At 39.7% G+C, this 14,109-nt stretch overlaps 1 protein-coding gene across 1 annotated transcript in view; it reads right to left on the bottom strand.

The window, feature by feature from the left end:
• Positions 1-12,336, bottom strand: part of CCDC158 (coiled-coil domain containing 158) — a 44,215-nt gene extending 31,879 nt beyond the window's left edge. Inside the window, 10 exon segments of the mRNA XM_084517975.1 lie at positions 244-476; positions 1,355-1,589; positions 2,359-2,688; positions 2,690-2,782; positions 4,663-4,782; positions 9,564-9,676; positions 10,868-10,899; positions 10,901-10,957; positions 11,633-11,669; positions 12,052-12,336. Of these exon segments, the coding sequence (XP_084374101.1) occupies positions 244-476; positions 1,355-1,589; positions 2,359-2,688; positions 2,690-2,782; positions 4,663-4,782; positions 9,564-9,676; positions 10,868-10,899; positions 10,901-10,957; positions 11,633-11,658 (1,239 nt within the window). The 5' untranslated portion in view covers positions 11,659-11,669; positions 12,052-12,336.
• Between the last annotated feature and the right edge of the window lie 1,773 nt (positions 12,337-14,109).

Below are 14,109 nucleotides of genomic sequence, written 5' to 3'. Positions count from 1 at the left end.
CTATAGTGTGGTTATTTTTTATTGTCTGGTTGTTTTTTTCATGTATTTCACAAGCAGAAAGAAATAGAATCTGAGACTCCACAATGAATGAGAAGCTATAGACAATGATTTTGTCTTCGGTGCTAAGAAACTGCTCTTGGATGTTTCTAGCAGATGCTTTCCCGTTCAGAATCTCCATGTTATTTTTAATCTTTGGAACATCCCTGTGTCAGTACACTTTCGCTCTGTGAATCGGGTACTCACGTGAGGGGCACAGCTGGCCAAGTTCAGGGGAAGTGGCATAGCAGCGGAGTACAGGCGGGGAAGAGGCACCACGTGCTGTGGCTTGCCTGAAGCAGAAGCTGATGAGTACCCTGGGCCCTGCAGCTCCTGTGGAAGAACGCTAATCCTGTGCCAAGCACAAGAAGCAGGTACCAGACAGCAAGCCCTAAGTAACAGCAGATCACTTTTAGTCACAGCTTTCACAATATGCAGCACTCAATTCTCAAAACACTTTCTAGTTTTTATTGTAACTGGATACACCAGTGATCATTTCATTGTTTTCAGAATTTTTAACAGATGCGCTGGATTCTCTCAAGTGGAGGACATCTCAGGGCTACCACAATACTAAACTTTTTTTTCTCCCCTGTTTGAAAACAAAACAAAACAAAACAAACCACCTTACATGGAAATTTGTATCCTAAAGAGCCAGAACTCTGAGCAGCTGAAAATTACTCTTCCTTCTGGAGCAACAGCAGCTCACCTGTAAGGCACCTTGGACTTACATGTTAGCCAGACCAAAATGTAGAACATAGCCTATGAGAATACAGGGTTGTGCAGAGAGCAAAGCATGTGAACACCTGCCAGGCTGCAATGCAGATTTAACAGAGGAGCTCCCTCAGTTTTAGTGGCTTGATTCAGTCCAGCACCTCATTTTTTTTTTAGTTTTCCAAATTTTATTATCTTGATCTGCTTCCCCATACTTTTGCTGTGGAGACAGTGCTCAGAGTCAGGACATAAGCTTTTAAATAACATTGCATCCAAAACAAAACAGAAATAAGTTCTACTGTAACTTGACCATAGATGGCTGCTAGGATCCATTAAACCCCTTAAATAACACACGGGGAAAAGTGGTCACATTCCTGCACTATGTTTAACTAGATCTGCTTCTTTGGTCTCTAGAGTCAGGGAATTTTTTTGCTCAGGGTAGTGAGAGACTGCCATAAAGATTGTACGTCCATCATTCTGCACCAGAAACCCAAACCATTACTCCCTGAGCAACGTGACCATCCCATGCTGGCAGGGAACCTTCAGCTGTACCAGTGGCCGTATTTGGATCCATCAAGCAAGCTGCCCTTCTATTTTTAACATTAGCCCAATTTAGCAGCTATCTGAGCTGAGCTAATCTGAAGCTCCCTACCTGCAAGGCCAGCTAGCTCAATCTGAATGGCTTTCAGTTTGTTCATTAGTTGGTCTTTTTCCAGTTTCATATCATTAATTGCATGGAGTCTCTCAGTGCACGTTTTTACCAGCTTAACCTTTTCCAATTCCAGCTTGCTCAGTGTGGCCTCTGACTTGTGTATTCTAACTTCTTCCTCCTCCTTTGCAATCTACTCATATAAAAATAATAATTGTGTAATATATAGATGTATATATAAATTAACCACAAAAAAAAAAAATATATATATATATATCATCATTACTTTAATTCTCATTTGTCAGATAACAATCTGGAGCATGAAAGAAAAATGGAGTAGAAAAGCAATTCTGTGAAAATGAGTAATTCACTCAAAAAGGGTACTCCAGAGTCTGATCTGATGGCTTTCCAGTACGTTTAACCTTACTAGGTGTACAATATCAAAACTATTTCCATCCTTTTGCACCGTTACCTCCATGTTCTTTAATACTCAACTGTCCTCTGATAGAAGTGCATGAAATTTCCTATCTGCAGCAAATTTTTTCAGAAGCTGGCAACCTGAGTAAGACTATCGTATCACATAATTTTTGTCTGAGAAATTGCCAGTTATACAGTGTTCCCAGCTTGGAACTCTGAGTGCTCACTGTCTGTTATTTCTCAGTAACACTGTATTTCTTGTTCTGCTACTCATGTGGACCATTCTATTCCTCAGAACAGCATATTACATTCCAGCTGTGGCAAGCCTTTTGAAGACTGCTTTTGCACCAATGAAATACTCATTTTTGGTGGGAATGTGCTCATATTATTCTTCACCAACTCTTCCAGTGTTGTTAGGATTCCAAGGACAGTCTCATATTGACTTTAAAACCAGACAGTGTTGGAATATTAAGGTGCAGATTTACAACAAGAGAATATTAACTGTATTACAGACATAAATACACCATCATTTACTGACCTTATGTTCTTGCACGTGAAGTTTCCAGTTTCTTTCCAATTTCTTTTAAAAGCTGCGACTTCTCAACCTCCATCGCTCCAGCAGTTTGATACTGCTGGTCTATAACTTGGATCATGATATCAATTTGCTTTTGCAAGATCTCAATAATCCTTTCCTTCTCTATTACCTGCAGCTTCAGTGTTTCACACTCTGACTGCACATCATGTAAATGGACCTCTTTGTTCTTTAGATGCTCAAGCTCCTGCATATTACTGCCAACATGTGAATGCAGCTTCTTGATTTCCTTATTGGTAACCTCGAGAGCTGTTTCTTTCTCCTTCAGACATGCCATTGACAAGATTTGACACTGTTCTCTCAGCAGTCTCCAAATCTATCTGTTTGGCTCTAAGATCTTCTTGAACTTTACCGAATCTTTCGTTGGTTGACTCCAGCTGGAAAGTCAAGGAGGAGATTCTTACAATGGTTTCAAATTTTTCCTTAACTGCAGCCCTCTGAATAACAGCAATAAAAGGAGTGACCAAGAGAAATGTTTATTTCTACTTTCACAACTTCATGTCACTTTCTGGTTTTCTACAGTACATCTTAAACATCTGTGAGTTTCAGAGGAAAATTACATCAGTGTGGTCAGATCTACACTGACTATATGAGTTTTGGTTTTCACTACTCATTCTCCATTTGATAAAGTACTAATTGGAATACTGGTTTTATTTTTATTTTTATTTTGGTCTGGTATGTTTAATTTTCTGTGATAAAAAAAAGAAAAAATGTTACTTTAAAATTTAGAGCAGCTGGGGCTAAAAAAACCTTAAGTGTTAAAAATTGATCAATTGCACTATAAATGAAGTTCAGTCTACAAGAAATTATTAATTTCCCATCTTGAATCACGTTTTGGATTTTTTGTTATTTTCTTACCATTAGCAACTTTCAATTACATGTTTACGTACCTGAATAGCGACTATGACATAGATTTACACCTAACAGACAACAGGAATATTGGCTAAACTAGTCTGGCACCTCCTACATGTTTTCTCCCAACAAAGCAGTAACTTTCAACTTTACATATTGCTTCTGTAATTATTTTCAATTACATACAATCTCAACACTAAAGTCTTTGATACCATTTCTGTCTATCCTAAAATCAATATAAGCAGCAAAATGAAAAGAGATTATATTGTGCCAACTTCAAATGAAAAACAATAAAGCATTACCAAGGAAGGCTTCTGTGATAAATATCCATCCTTACCACTAATGAGAAATGTTCACTGCTTGTTTCATTTCCTGCAGTAATTTATTACTTATTCTCCAGAGCTTAACTCTTTTCTCCCTCAAACATAATACTAATAGTACATAACTTAAATTATAAATGTAGAATGTAAATAATATTAAAAATACTAATATACACATTTCTTAGCTACAAATGTCAAAAATATGAATTAAAAATGTAGCCAAACTGAATTACCAATATACATTTCTATCAATAAGAACTTTTGTTATTATTTTGGAAGCTAGGACTGTGTATATTGTTAAAGCTGAAGTAGAGAACAAAGCAGCAAGCTTGGAGAATGGCAGAATGGAAACAGAAACTACAAACAAAGGGAAAAAAAAAAGGATTAGTAAAGTATCTTAACATTCAACTATGCAATCATTATGCTGGTTCCAGTCTTCTCTTTCAGCAAACTGCAGGAAAAGATTTACTTAACATATTCTTGAATAGGAGAACACCATACTGAACGAAGTAATTTCAACATCTCCTTCAGAAGGACTGTAACACCAATTAGGCAAACAAAACTAATGAAACCATGTAAATTCATCTCCCAAAATTCAGTTGTTAAAGAGTAATCTTGTATTTTAAAAAAAGGATAATTACAGAGCATGAAGCCAGTTTTTATGAAACCAAATCTTTGTGGCAAATTTTTTAACTGCATTTCATTTTGTGAGTGTTCTCAATAGACCAAAAAGGAACTTTTAGCGCTGTTACAAAAATCCTGGGCATGTCTTACAAAATATGTGTTAAAGGGACTTAAGTTCCTTGACACAGGGATCCAAACTGTGAGGTTCCACACTTTCAAACATTTTGAAATTATGACATGTTAACCTTAATTCTGAATGTCAAAGGCCTTTGGGAAATAGTCGTAACAGTCAATCCAAATTTCTAATCAAAAATAATCTTCAAAATTAACTATATATATAAGGGTGCTGTCACACTTTGGAAACAAACAATGTGCAAATGAAAAAACCTGCAGTAAGGCGACACTTTTAGAAAGCAAGGTGTTTGTTGTCTTTTTTTTTCCAACACTATCACTGCTCACACCAACAATTGATGAATCCGGTCATTCAGATTTCCACATTCTTGGTTGTATCGATCCCGTTCGTTCTGAACTTTTGCTACCTCAGAATGAGCTAGGTGCAACTGCTTCTCAAGATCCTCCACCTAAATGAAAAGCAAATTCACGAAGAATTATCTTAATATATTCTACTTTAAGAAGCATACTGGCTTTCTTTTAGTTTTCTTCTAGCTTCTGCTCTAAGCAAGTCTAAATGTCATCTTTTGATGGAACAGAGTTTTTCCCTAGGTATATTCACAATAGCATTTTTTTTCCCTAATAACTAAGCTCAATTACCTTGTAGAGTTAGCTCAGCTTCCTGAGAATTAATGGGATTCCACCCTGATCTGCAACTCTCCAAAAATTCCTTACTTGTAAAACGAGTAATCTTCAACTTCCTAGAGCTACAAATTCTAAGCAGCTACAGAGAGCACCAGGGCCTTTTCTTCCCCTACTTGCCTGAAATCCTTTTTGAGAAAAGGGATTTTCTGATCCTCTGGAATCCTCCATCAGGAGGAGAAATTACAGTAAGCCCTATGAATTTCTCCCTTGAACCCTCTCTACACAACTACTTTGTATTTCCACAGAAAACCTAAGCCTGAAGCATGTCCTCTACAGAGCTCAAGGACTGCGTATGGCATTACCAAGAGGACTCCCACAGGCAGTGACAGAAAAAGTTCTCCTTGGACAGGGCCCTCCTAATTAAGGGAGAATTTGGTTCCAAGACTATCCAGATGTGTTCACCTTGTGTTTAAAGATACAGCAAAGTTTTTCAGAAGTGCCTATGTCCAAGGGCAGGTTTTATGCAACTAAGACAGTGAGGCATAATTCCCTCACTACAAATACATCAAGAAATCTACAGGCAAACATGTATTGTTCCAACCGATAGTCACACAGTTCCTGTGGAAGGATGCAACTTTTGGCAATGTATGAGATGGCAGGCCAGCCTACAGCCCTTTTTAATAAAGGGAAAGGTATTAACATAGGCTTATCCAAACAGAACACTTATATATTTACATTTATATCTCAAACCTAACCACCAAATTTCTTGACTGCTGAAAAGTATCTGATATCAACAACATACCATGGCTTACACCTACTACATCAAAAACTTTATTTGTGAAGGCTTTTTCCTATGAGAGAAGCTGTGGAGAAATGCTTGTTCTAAAACAGATAGACAGTTGTAAAAGCTTTATTTAGATTCTGCCCCACTCCTTCCTGGACATAACTCCACATAACAGCCTGAGATCAAATGATCAACTTGTCTTTCACTGAAGCCTACCTAATAACACTTAATAATATTGCACTTCCTATTGAAAAGTGGTTTTTATTCAGGAACCAGTAGTCTATTGTTTCACAGGGAAATGAAATGAACATTTTATGCCATCTGTAGATTGCAAAGAATAGTCTGAAATTGATGCAGTGTTTCCAATTTTACTTGTTATATATAAGATAGATATTCTGAAAGAGAATATATTTTAAGGAATACACACTACAGTTATAGTTTTTTACTGGATATGATCTTATGATGTGTACTGCATGATTTAGGTAAAAACAAAACAAAACAAAAATACAACAAACAAAATGTAGGTACACAGACCTACCCGAAAAGCACACTCTAAATTGTACTCTTCCTTGAGCATGAAAGATAGTAACAGAGGCTAAATACAGTTCACCATAGTTCACTTGTGATACTGTAAAAAGTCACTTTCAGAATTGCCTGGTGTGAGTTTTGATGCATGTGAATCAAACAGAACTGGTAACAGTGAAAACCTATGGAAATGATAAAACACAATGTCATTCCTGCTCTGCACATCTGTCATGGCTCCACAGGCTCGACCTGACACATCCCTGTCATTCCATCCTCAGTCTGTTTTTGGATCAGAGAATATCAACTGTGCCAAATCTCATAGCACTCCTGTGACCTGTACTTTCCCTTTCCAGCAGCATGTAGGAGAAGGATGCCTAAATCTTCATGACTTGTAATCTAAGCTGGATTTGGATCCAGCAAGCATTTCTGCATGGGTCAGCTCTACTAATTTTTAAAGAAGTGGAGAGCATTCAGGTCATTTTCTATAGAAAACATTAACTAACTTTTACCAAAAATAATTAAGAATTTAAAGATATTCTGGTGGTTTATAAAACTAGAATCCAAAGCATCAAAGTAAGTGAGTGAAGCAATGGACATGATCTGGAAAGGGCATGTAAAATGGGTAATTTCTGGTCCCCTTCATCGAGAGGAAAGATCATGAAGCTCGAAGCTACAAATCTCGTATGCAGAATATGAACCCCAATACGCTGAGGTAGCTTTGTGGCAAACTGCAGTGAAGGAGGTAAACCCACTATGTATGCTTTGATCAGAACGGGGTACGCAGAGGACAAGCCTGGAGATTCGGAATGGAGTTCTTACTATCAGATTTGCCAGGAAACATGTTGACAGTATTGGACTGAGGTTTGGATTCTTCCCTTCTCTCTCAGCTGGCTTTGAGCTAACATTGCAGTTCTGCTGTTGCTCAGATGAATCTGCTGCTTCATGTGCTTAGAAGAATTGGCTAGAAGCCTGAAGAGAAATGTCTCTGGGGATTAGCTTGTTTTCCAGGGATAAGCCCTTCTCTACCCTTTGTGCTTCTGAAGGTCTTCCAGGAGGACCCCTTAGAAACCCCTTGGAGAAGAGGCATGGTAACTAACTGTGAGAGGAGTTGAGCTGGGCCTCTGCCTCTCTGCTTCTGTTAAAAGGCCCCACTGAAGAAAAGCAGGACCTTGGGGATGTCCGGAGGCCATGTCAGGCCCAGACCTCAGTCCCTATTTGTTGTGTGGCCCATGCACCTCTGTAAATGCACAGGGAAGAGGATGAACACCCTAACAGCTTGTTGGACGTGGGCAGCTTGCCAAACCTTCATCTGGTGTATGATGATACGAAAGGTGCAGTGTAACTCAGTAGACTTGGATGTGATTTCACTATAGTGTTTGCTAGGCAGCACATTAAGGAACTGTTTGGTTCCTTGCTGTTGCTGAGTGTTGCTTTGAACTGGGATTGTTCATATAATGTGACTAAGTACATCCTAATGCCCTGTGTGTGGACAGTATCTACAACTTTGTGTTCTAACCTTAGAGTAAACAGAAACAGATCCCCAGATCTGGTCCCCAGGGAAATGGCTCTGTCAAGGCAGTGCCACTTAGCACGCAACACAGGGAATATTTTGGAGGAACTTTCCAAGTGACGTCGCCACTCTGGATGTCATTCTGAAGCAATGTCTTATGGGCACCAAGTTCTGTGGTGCACAGCCTAGCCTAAGCCGCAGTTGGAATCTCAAGCTGTCATCTCAGCTTGACTGGCTCCTGAAGTTGGAATTTTGCAGAAAAAATTCAACAAAGCGCTCCACCAGTCTTACAGCATTCAAGCTTGAGACTAACAGATGACAGAGACTATCCTGAGCAACATGGTCTGAAAATGATGAGTATGTTTCATTATGTGCCTTCCTATGGGTCACAGACAGGGATCTAAGAGTGTGATGTGGCTTGTCTGAGTTTGGTTTAGTGAGGCATGATTGTCTTATGCAAGCGGAATACTGTAATCAAGGGGAACTTTTTCTAACATAAAAGCATCTGAAATTTGAAAGATCCAAAGGCAGCACTTTGAGCTGCCGACAGCATTAGTACTAGGATAATTACATGTGTGCTGCACTAAGACTATCTAGATAACGAAAAACTCTCTAGATGCTGAGTTGTTTCTGCAATCTCAGATCCTTCTTGCCCAGATCCTTCTTCTGCCCAGCGTAGTGGGCTGTGTTCTCTTTAACGCTGTGCAAGCTTGTGGATCTTGGTAGCTCCTCACTGCATGGGGACTGCTGGTGCTCTTGCATGTTCTTCCACTTGCTCTGCACATTTGTTAGGCATGACACTTTTTGGGCAGAGGGGCTTGTTCAGATCACGTAGGGCAGGTTTCTCTCCTGTCTTAACTGCAGCGATCCTTCCAATTTGCTGTTGGCCAGCAGTCCTGCTCCCACCAGCTCAGTATGGAGGGAAAGATCCATTTGCATGTTGCTGCCTCAGGCATGACTGGGATATTCTGGGTGTTCTCCATCTGTCATCGCTGGGTGTAAGAAAGTCCAGAGCTGGGGCCTGTTTTTACGGTTTGTGCTTTGTGAAACGGCGGAGATTCTGTGGTAGGACTGTATGAAGTTCTCTCCATCAGTATGTAGCAATTCTGTGTAACTATCTGGAAAAAATTGGTTTAATTGCACGTCTTTATGGACGCAAGTAACTTATCAAAGTTGTTGTATAATGGTATTTAAAAATTGGCTTGAATACACAGGGACTGGCTAGCTGTCGTTTTTACCTGCATTATGTTCTATTGATATGAAGCGTTGCAGTGAATTTTATGATTCTTAACTTACACTGGGACACTTCTGGACAGCTGAATGCTTCTCAAGAGCTGCCCTAATCCCTATGCACTCTTGTTCTTGCACTTCCCAAGAAAAAAAAAATCGTCAGAGAACTTTTCTGGGCAGTACAACTCAAATAAGTAACTATTTTTACCGCCCACTTTATTCCTTGTTGGTATATTTTCTAGTGGTACAGTGGAAGAATCTTCTTGTACTGCACATATAAGTGATAATTGAAGGACAAAATTACTTCACTTATTTCCAGAAGGCATCATTTTTGGTATGTTCTCAAATGCATTCTGCAGAACTGTTTTTGTTAGAGAAATATAACTTGTTCCTAAAAATAATACAAATGATGCTCGAGATAATATCATTTATCTTGTCCACTCAGTTCCTCTGAAGCAAACCCTTACCAAAAGATTTTACCCATCTGTCCGGAAACTTTACACATCAAAATATCCAGTTTACCCAGTACTACTTGTTACACACGAATCTATACACACCTTGTCTTCATACAACCTCCTAGATTCTTGTAATTCAGAACGCAGCTGAGAAACTATAGATCCCAGGTGACTGACTTGATGCACATGCACCATGTTTTGCTTTCTTGTTTGTTCTCTAAGAAATATTTTAAAAGGAGAAATTATGCTCACAAAAGCATGAAACATTTGTCGTTTTTGCTGTAATCAGTAAGAACACTAAAACTTACTGCTTTAAAGTACAATTAGTGTTCGGTTGATTATCATTCCACGTTTAAAACATACTGTCTTATTGGCCAGATTTGCTGTCTGAGAGTTCTCACATGAAATCATACAGACTCAAGTCTTAATAATTTTTATTGCTGGTTATGACTCTTTTTAATCCTCAACCAAATTGTAAAAAAGCTAAGTCTGCTTTCAAATGCACCCCAACTATTCCATAATCTGAATCAGAAGCATTTTGCTATCAGCTATTCACTTTCAACTATGCAGGTCAGTCATAATATATATGCCGACATTTAAGTCTCATCTTAAGTTTGCAGCACTGCATGGCATGTCCTCGATTTTTAATTGGTAATTGAACACTGATTTCTGAGTCACCAAGTAGCTGGTGAGAATCAGTGTCATTTTCTTCTCATTCAATTATTGCCAAAGTCAATAGTACCAACATATCTGTTTCTTCCCCCAAATGAAAAGCATTTAAAATTACCCCTCATTACTATTTATTTGTACCTTTATGCAAACAGCCCAACTGTTTACTCAGTCTTGTCTGTGACTCAACAGATAATGTTACTGGCAATTAATTTTGTATCTGAATCCATTGAACATATAGAAGGCAAAGCCCGTGGTGCAATATAGACACCTAAAACTGCACACAACCACAGCTCTTAACTGTAGCCAGGTACTCTGCAAAAACTGTTCACAACTCTGATACTGGAGATACATCATTCAAAAAGCTGGTGGCAAAAACAGAGCTGACAGCTAGAGCCACAATTTGAACTTCCACCCACTTTGCTGGTGCTGTTTCAGAACCACAGCAACCGAACCAGTCCCTGAGTGTGCCAATTCTCGAAGTTTGCCTAATGCATTACTTTTTGCCTGTATATAGCGTGATTCCCTATTTCTTCATTTTTCTTTTTTTCTCTTCATTCTACAATTTATTCAACGACTGCCTAAGTTTCAGACATTAAAAAAAAAAAAAAGTAGGGCATAGAGTATACCAGCAACATAAGCTGGTATACTCTAGAATAAGCCCTCGCAAATTAAGGTTATTCTTAACATTATCTGTACGATAATCAAACAAACATACTGAACCTTCTACATCTGGCTTTGGATACTATTTGCATAGCTTCGTGCTCTTAGCTTCAGCAGTTAGTGCTGCCACCTCCTGTTCATGTTCATTTATTAGTTGCTCAATCCTGTTTTAAAAAGAAAATACGGGTTATAATTTTAGTCTTGGCAAAAAATAACCTCTCCAATGTACAGGTAATCATATTGTTCAGTAGTCAGAAAAGAAGAAGTTTAGAAAAGAAAAATATCATCCTTATCCTTCTCAGTTGACCATTAACTCTGAAACTCATTAATGATCCCTCTTTTTTTTGGAAAATTTTTCAAATAGTAGGTACATAAATGTGTATATGAAAATCACTAAATCTAATCACCATCTTCAACCCACCCCAAAACAGTAAAATCACTGAATATCACAAATATCACTTTTCCATTGCTGAATGACCCTGAATCTAATATTAAAAATAATTCTGGGCTCCTGCAAATTCATTATCATTAGGCCTTACTGTATCCTGATTTTTTTTTTTGCAGAAATCCTGCTGACATATGGAAGAACTCCTTCCACCGTGGACAGAAACAAAGTACACAAATTACAATCATCAGTGCAATTCACCCCTCACAGTAGATTGCCTTGGGTACCCATATCCTTAAATTTTGTGTTCACACCTTTCCTGTCGTGTTAGTATTAAGGACTACACCTTCAGCATCTGTTTGTTTCCATTTTCTTTAAGAATGATGTTGACCACAATGACGGATATCAGATACAGGATTTCTCTAATTAAAAGAAAAAAAAAAAAGTATCCTACCTTAATTCCTGGATATTCTCACTCATATTGACAGCATCTGTGAAGAAGAAATAATTGTCCTTATTTTCTAATATATTTATCAATATATTATTTCCTAGTATGTTAAGAACCAACTTTATGTCATAAAAATGAATTCTGTCTATCTACTTTTAACTAGGAGAAATTCAAGGATATTGAGGTGGATAATTCTTTTCCTTCATAAAGCCTTAGGCTTTGTTTTGTCTGGATGAACACAGATGCACAGTTTTATAAATACTTGGTATCATCTTCTGTTAAGTTTTTCAACAATTAAGTGGTAAATCATATATACTGTCACTTTCTTATAACATTTCCAGGTACTTTTTCTGAAAGAAACAGTGAATACCACATTTCTATAAATATCTGCCCTCATCTCATCTCCAAATATATTTTATCCCAACCTGCTTGCCTCAAGACAATCTTTTTCCTCACGTAACTGCTTTGCAGGTATGTCCAGAACAAAAACTGAGGTCTGGTGGAAGACCAAAGCACACAGTCTCAATTTGTGTATCTAGAGTTTTGGGATTGTCATTACCAGCTCCTGCCAGGACAGTTTCTCCTAAACCAGAGAGAACCCTCACGGCTCCCCAGGTTTTGTTTGCTGTGTGGTGAGGACGCAGGCCAGGAAGAGCTACAGGCGCCGCCATTTTGGTGGGGGGTGAGCATGCACAAAATGGCGGCCCCAGGATTCCACCTGCCCCTTCCCTGCAGAGCAATGAGGGAGACACAGAGCTATCTTGCCACTCTTGTAACCCTCCAGCCCTACTGTGCACACACTCCCTTCAAGTTTTTTGTTGGTGGTATGTTGTTTTTTTCCCCCCCTCGTCAGTGCAGGTTCTGGCTATGTCCTTTCAAAAAGGCCATGCCCTCACAGTGAGGCGCGTCACCTTGCCCCTTCTTCTGCCTCTTCCCCAGGAAGGAGTCTGCCCTTTTAGCAATTGCACTACACCCACTTTGCCTCAGCAACAGAAGGGCTGCAACACCCAGCCACCATGAGGAGATCTCCAGGCCAGCGCTTCGTCCAGCCCCCACAAAATGGCCGCTTGTGTGTGGCAGCCCCTTGGCCCCAGGTGGCGGGTTCTGTCCTCCTGTGGGGGCACCAGAGCAGCCAAGCCGCCTTCAGAGCCACTGGATGGTGAAGGAAGGTTTAATGGCCCCATGCTTGCAGCTGGAGGTAAAAATCCTCTCAATCAAAGGGGCAGGGAAGGGCTTGGGGGATCACGGTGTGGGGGCTGGCTATGAGCTTGAAGGGAGAAGTCAGAGTGAGGAACCTCCTGTCAGAGAAAAGCTCAGAGAGCCAAAAGCATCCCACCAGAAAGCTAGCTCAGGAGTAAAATCAAAATCTTCTGACTTATGCACCAGACTTTTCAGAGAAAAAATGGTTTTCAGTTCCTGAAGGTAATGGCTTGACTGGTATTTTCCATTCTTGCTGGGAGAACGGGTGCACAGCCACCACATGATCAGTAAGGGAAATCAGGTGGCCAATTGTCCTATTTTGGATCTCAGTTTTAGGAGAGCACGTACAGATTTCAACAGACCATATAACTCTTACCAAGTTACCAAGTTTTTGTTTGTTTGTTTGTTTTTTTCCCTTCAAAAATAAAAGAAGATAGAAAATAATCTATCTGGAAAGAAAGAAAAAAAAAAAAAAATGAATACCTACCTGCTGTGTTTTTACATATCCCATATATCAAGTGTAAATGTTGGCAGAATTTTGCCAGCACTTCACATGATGAGCTCAGATAGAGGACCATGTTACCACAGCTTGCTGTGATGTGCTCTGATGCCTTGAGTGACTTCAGCTGTAATCCATTTTGCAAGAAGCAGTTGCAAGAAATAGTTTGGCACAGAGAACTCTTATCCCAGAAGGTGGGTGCGTGTTGAAGTTGTCTGATTGTGCCTGCAGTCTGCCATGATACAGATAAGCACCTGTCGTGGTTTAACCCGACCGGCAGCTAAACACCACGCAGCCGTTCGCTCACCCTCCCCCCTCCCTCTCTGGGACGGGGGAGAGAAATGGAAAGTGAAGCCCGTGAGTTGAGATAAAGACAGTTTAATAAGACAGGGAAAAAAAAAATAACAAAATAATAATAACAATAATAATAATGATGATACAATGGTGATAATACGAAAGTAATAATAGTATGTACAAACAAGTGATGCACAATGCAATTGCTCACCACCCGCTGACCGATGCCCAGCCTAACCCCGAGCAGTCCGGCCCCCTCCCCCCGGCTAGCCACCCCTATATATTGTTTAGCATGACGTCAGATGGTATGGAATACCCCTTTGGCTAGTTTGGGTCACCTGTCCTGGGTCTGTCCCCTCCCAGCTCTTACTGCACCCCCCAGCCTGCCCGTTGGCAGGACAGAGCAAAGGCTGAGATGTCCTTGGCTTAGTATAAGCACTGCTCTGCAACAATTAAAGCATCGGGGTGTTATCAGCACTCTTCTCATTCT

The sequence above is a fragment of the Aythya ferina genome (assembly GCF_964211825.1).
Source record: "Aythya ferina genome assembly, chromosome: 4".
Taxonomy (NCBI): Eukaryota; Metazoa; Chordata; class Aves; order Anseriformes; family Anatidae; genus Aythya; species Aythya ferina.
The sequence above is the reverse complement of the archived record's forward strand: the minus strand, read 5'-3'. Positions and strand labels throughout refer to the sequence as shown.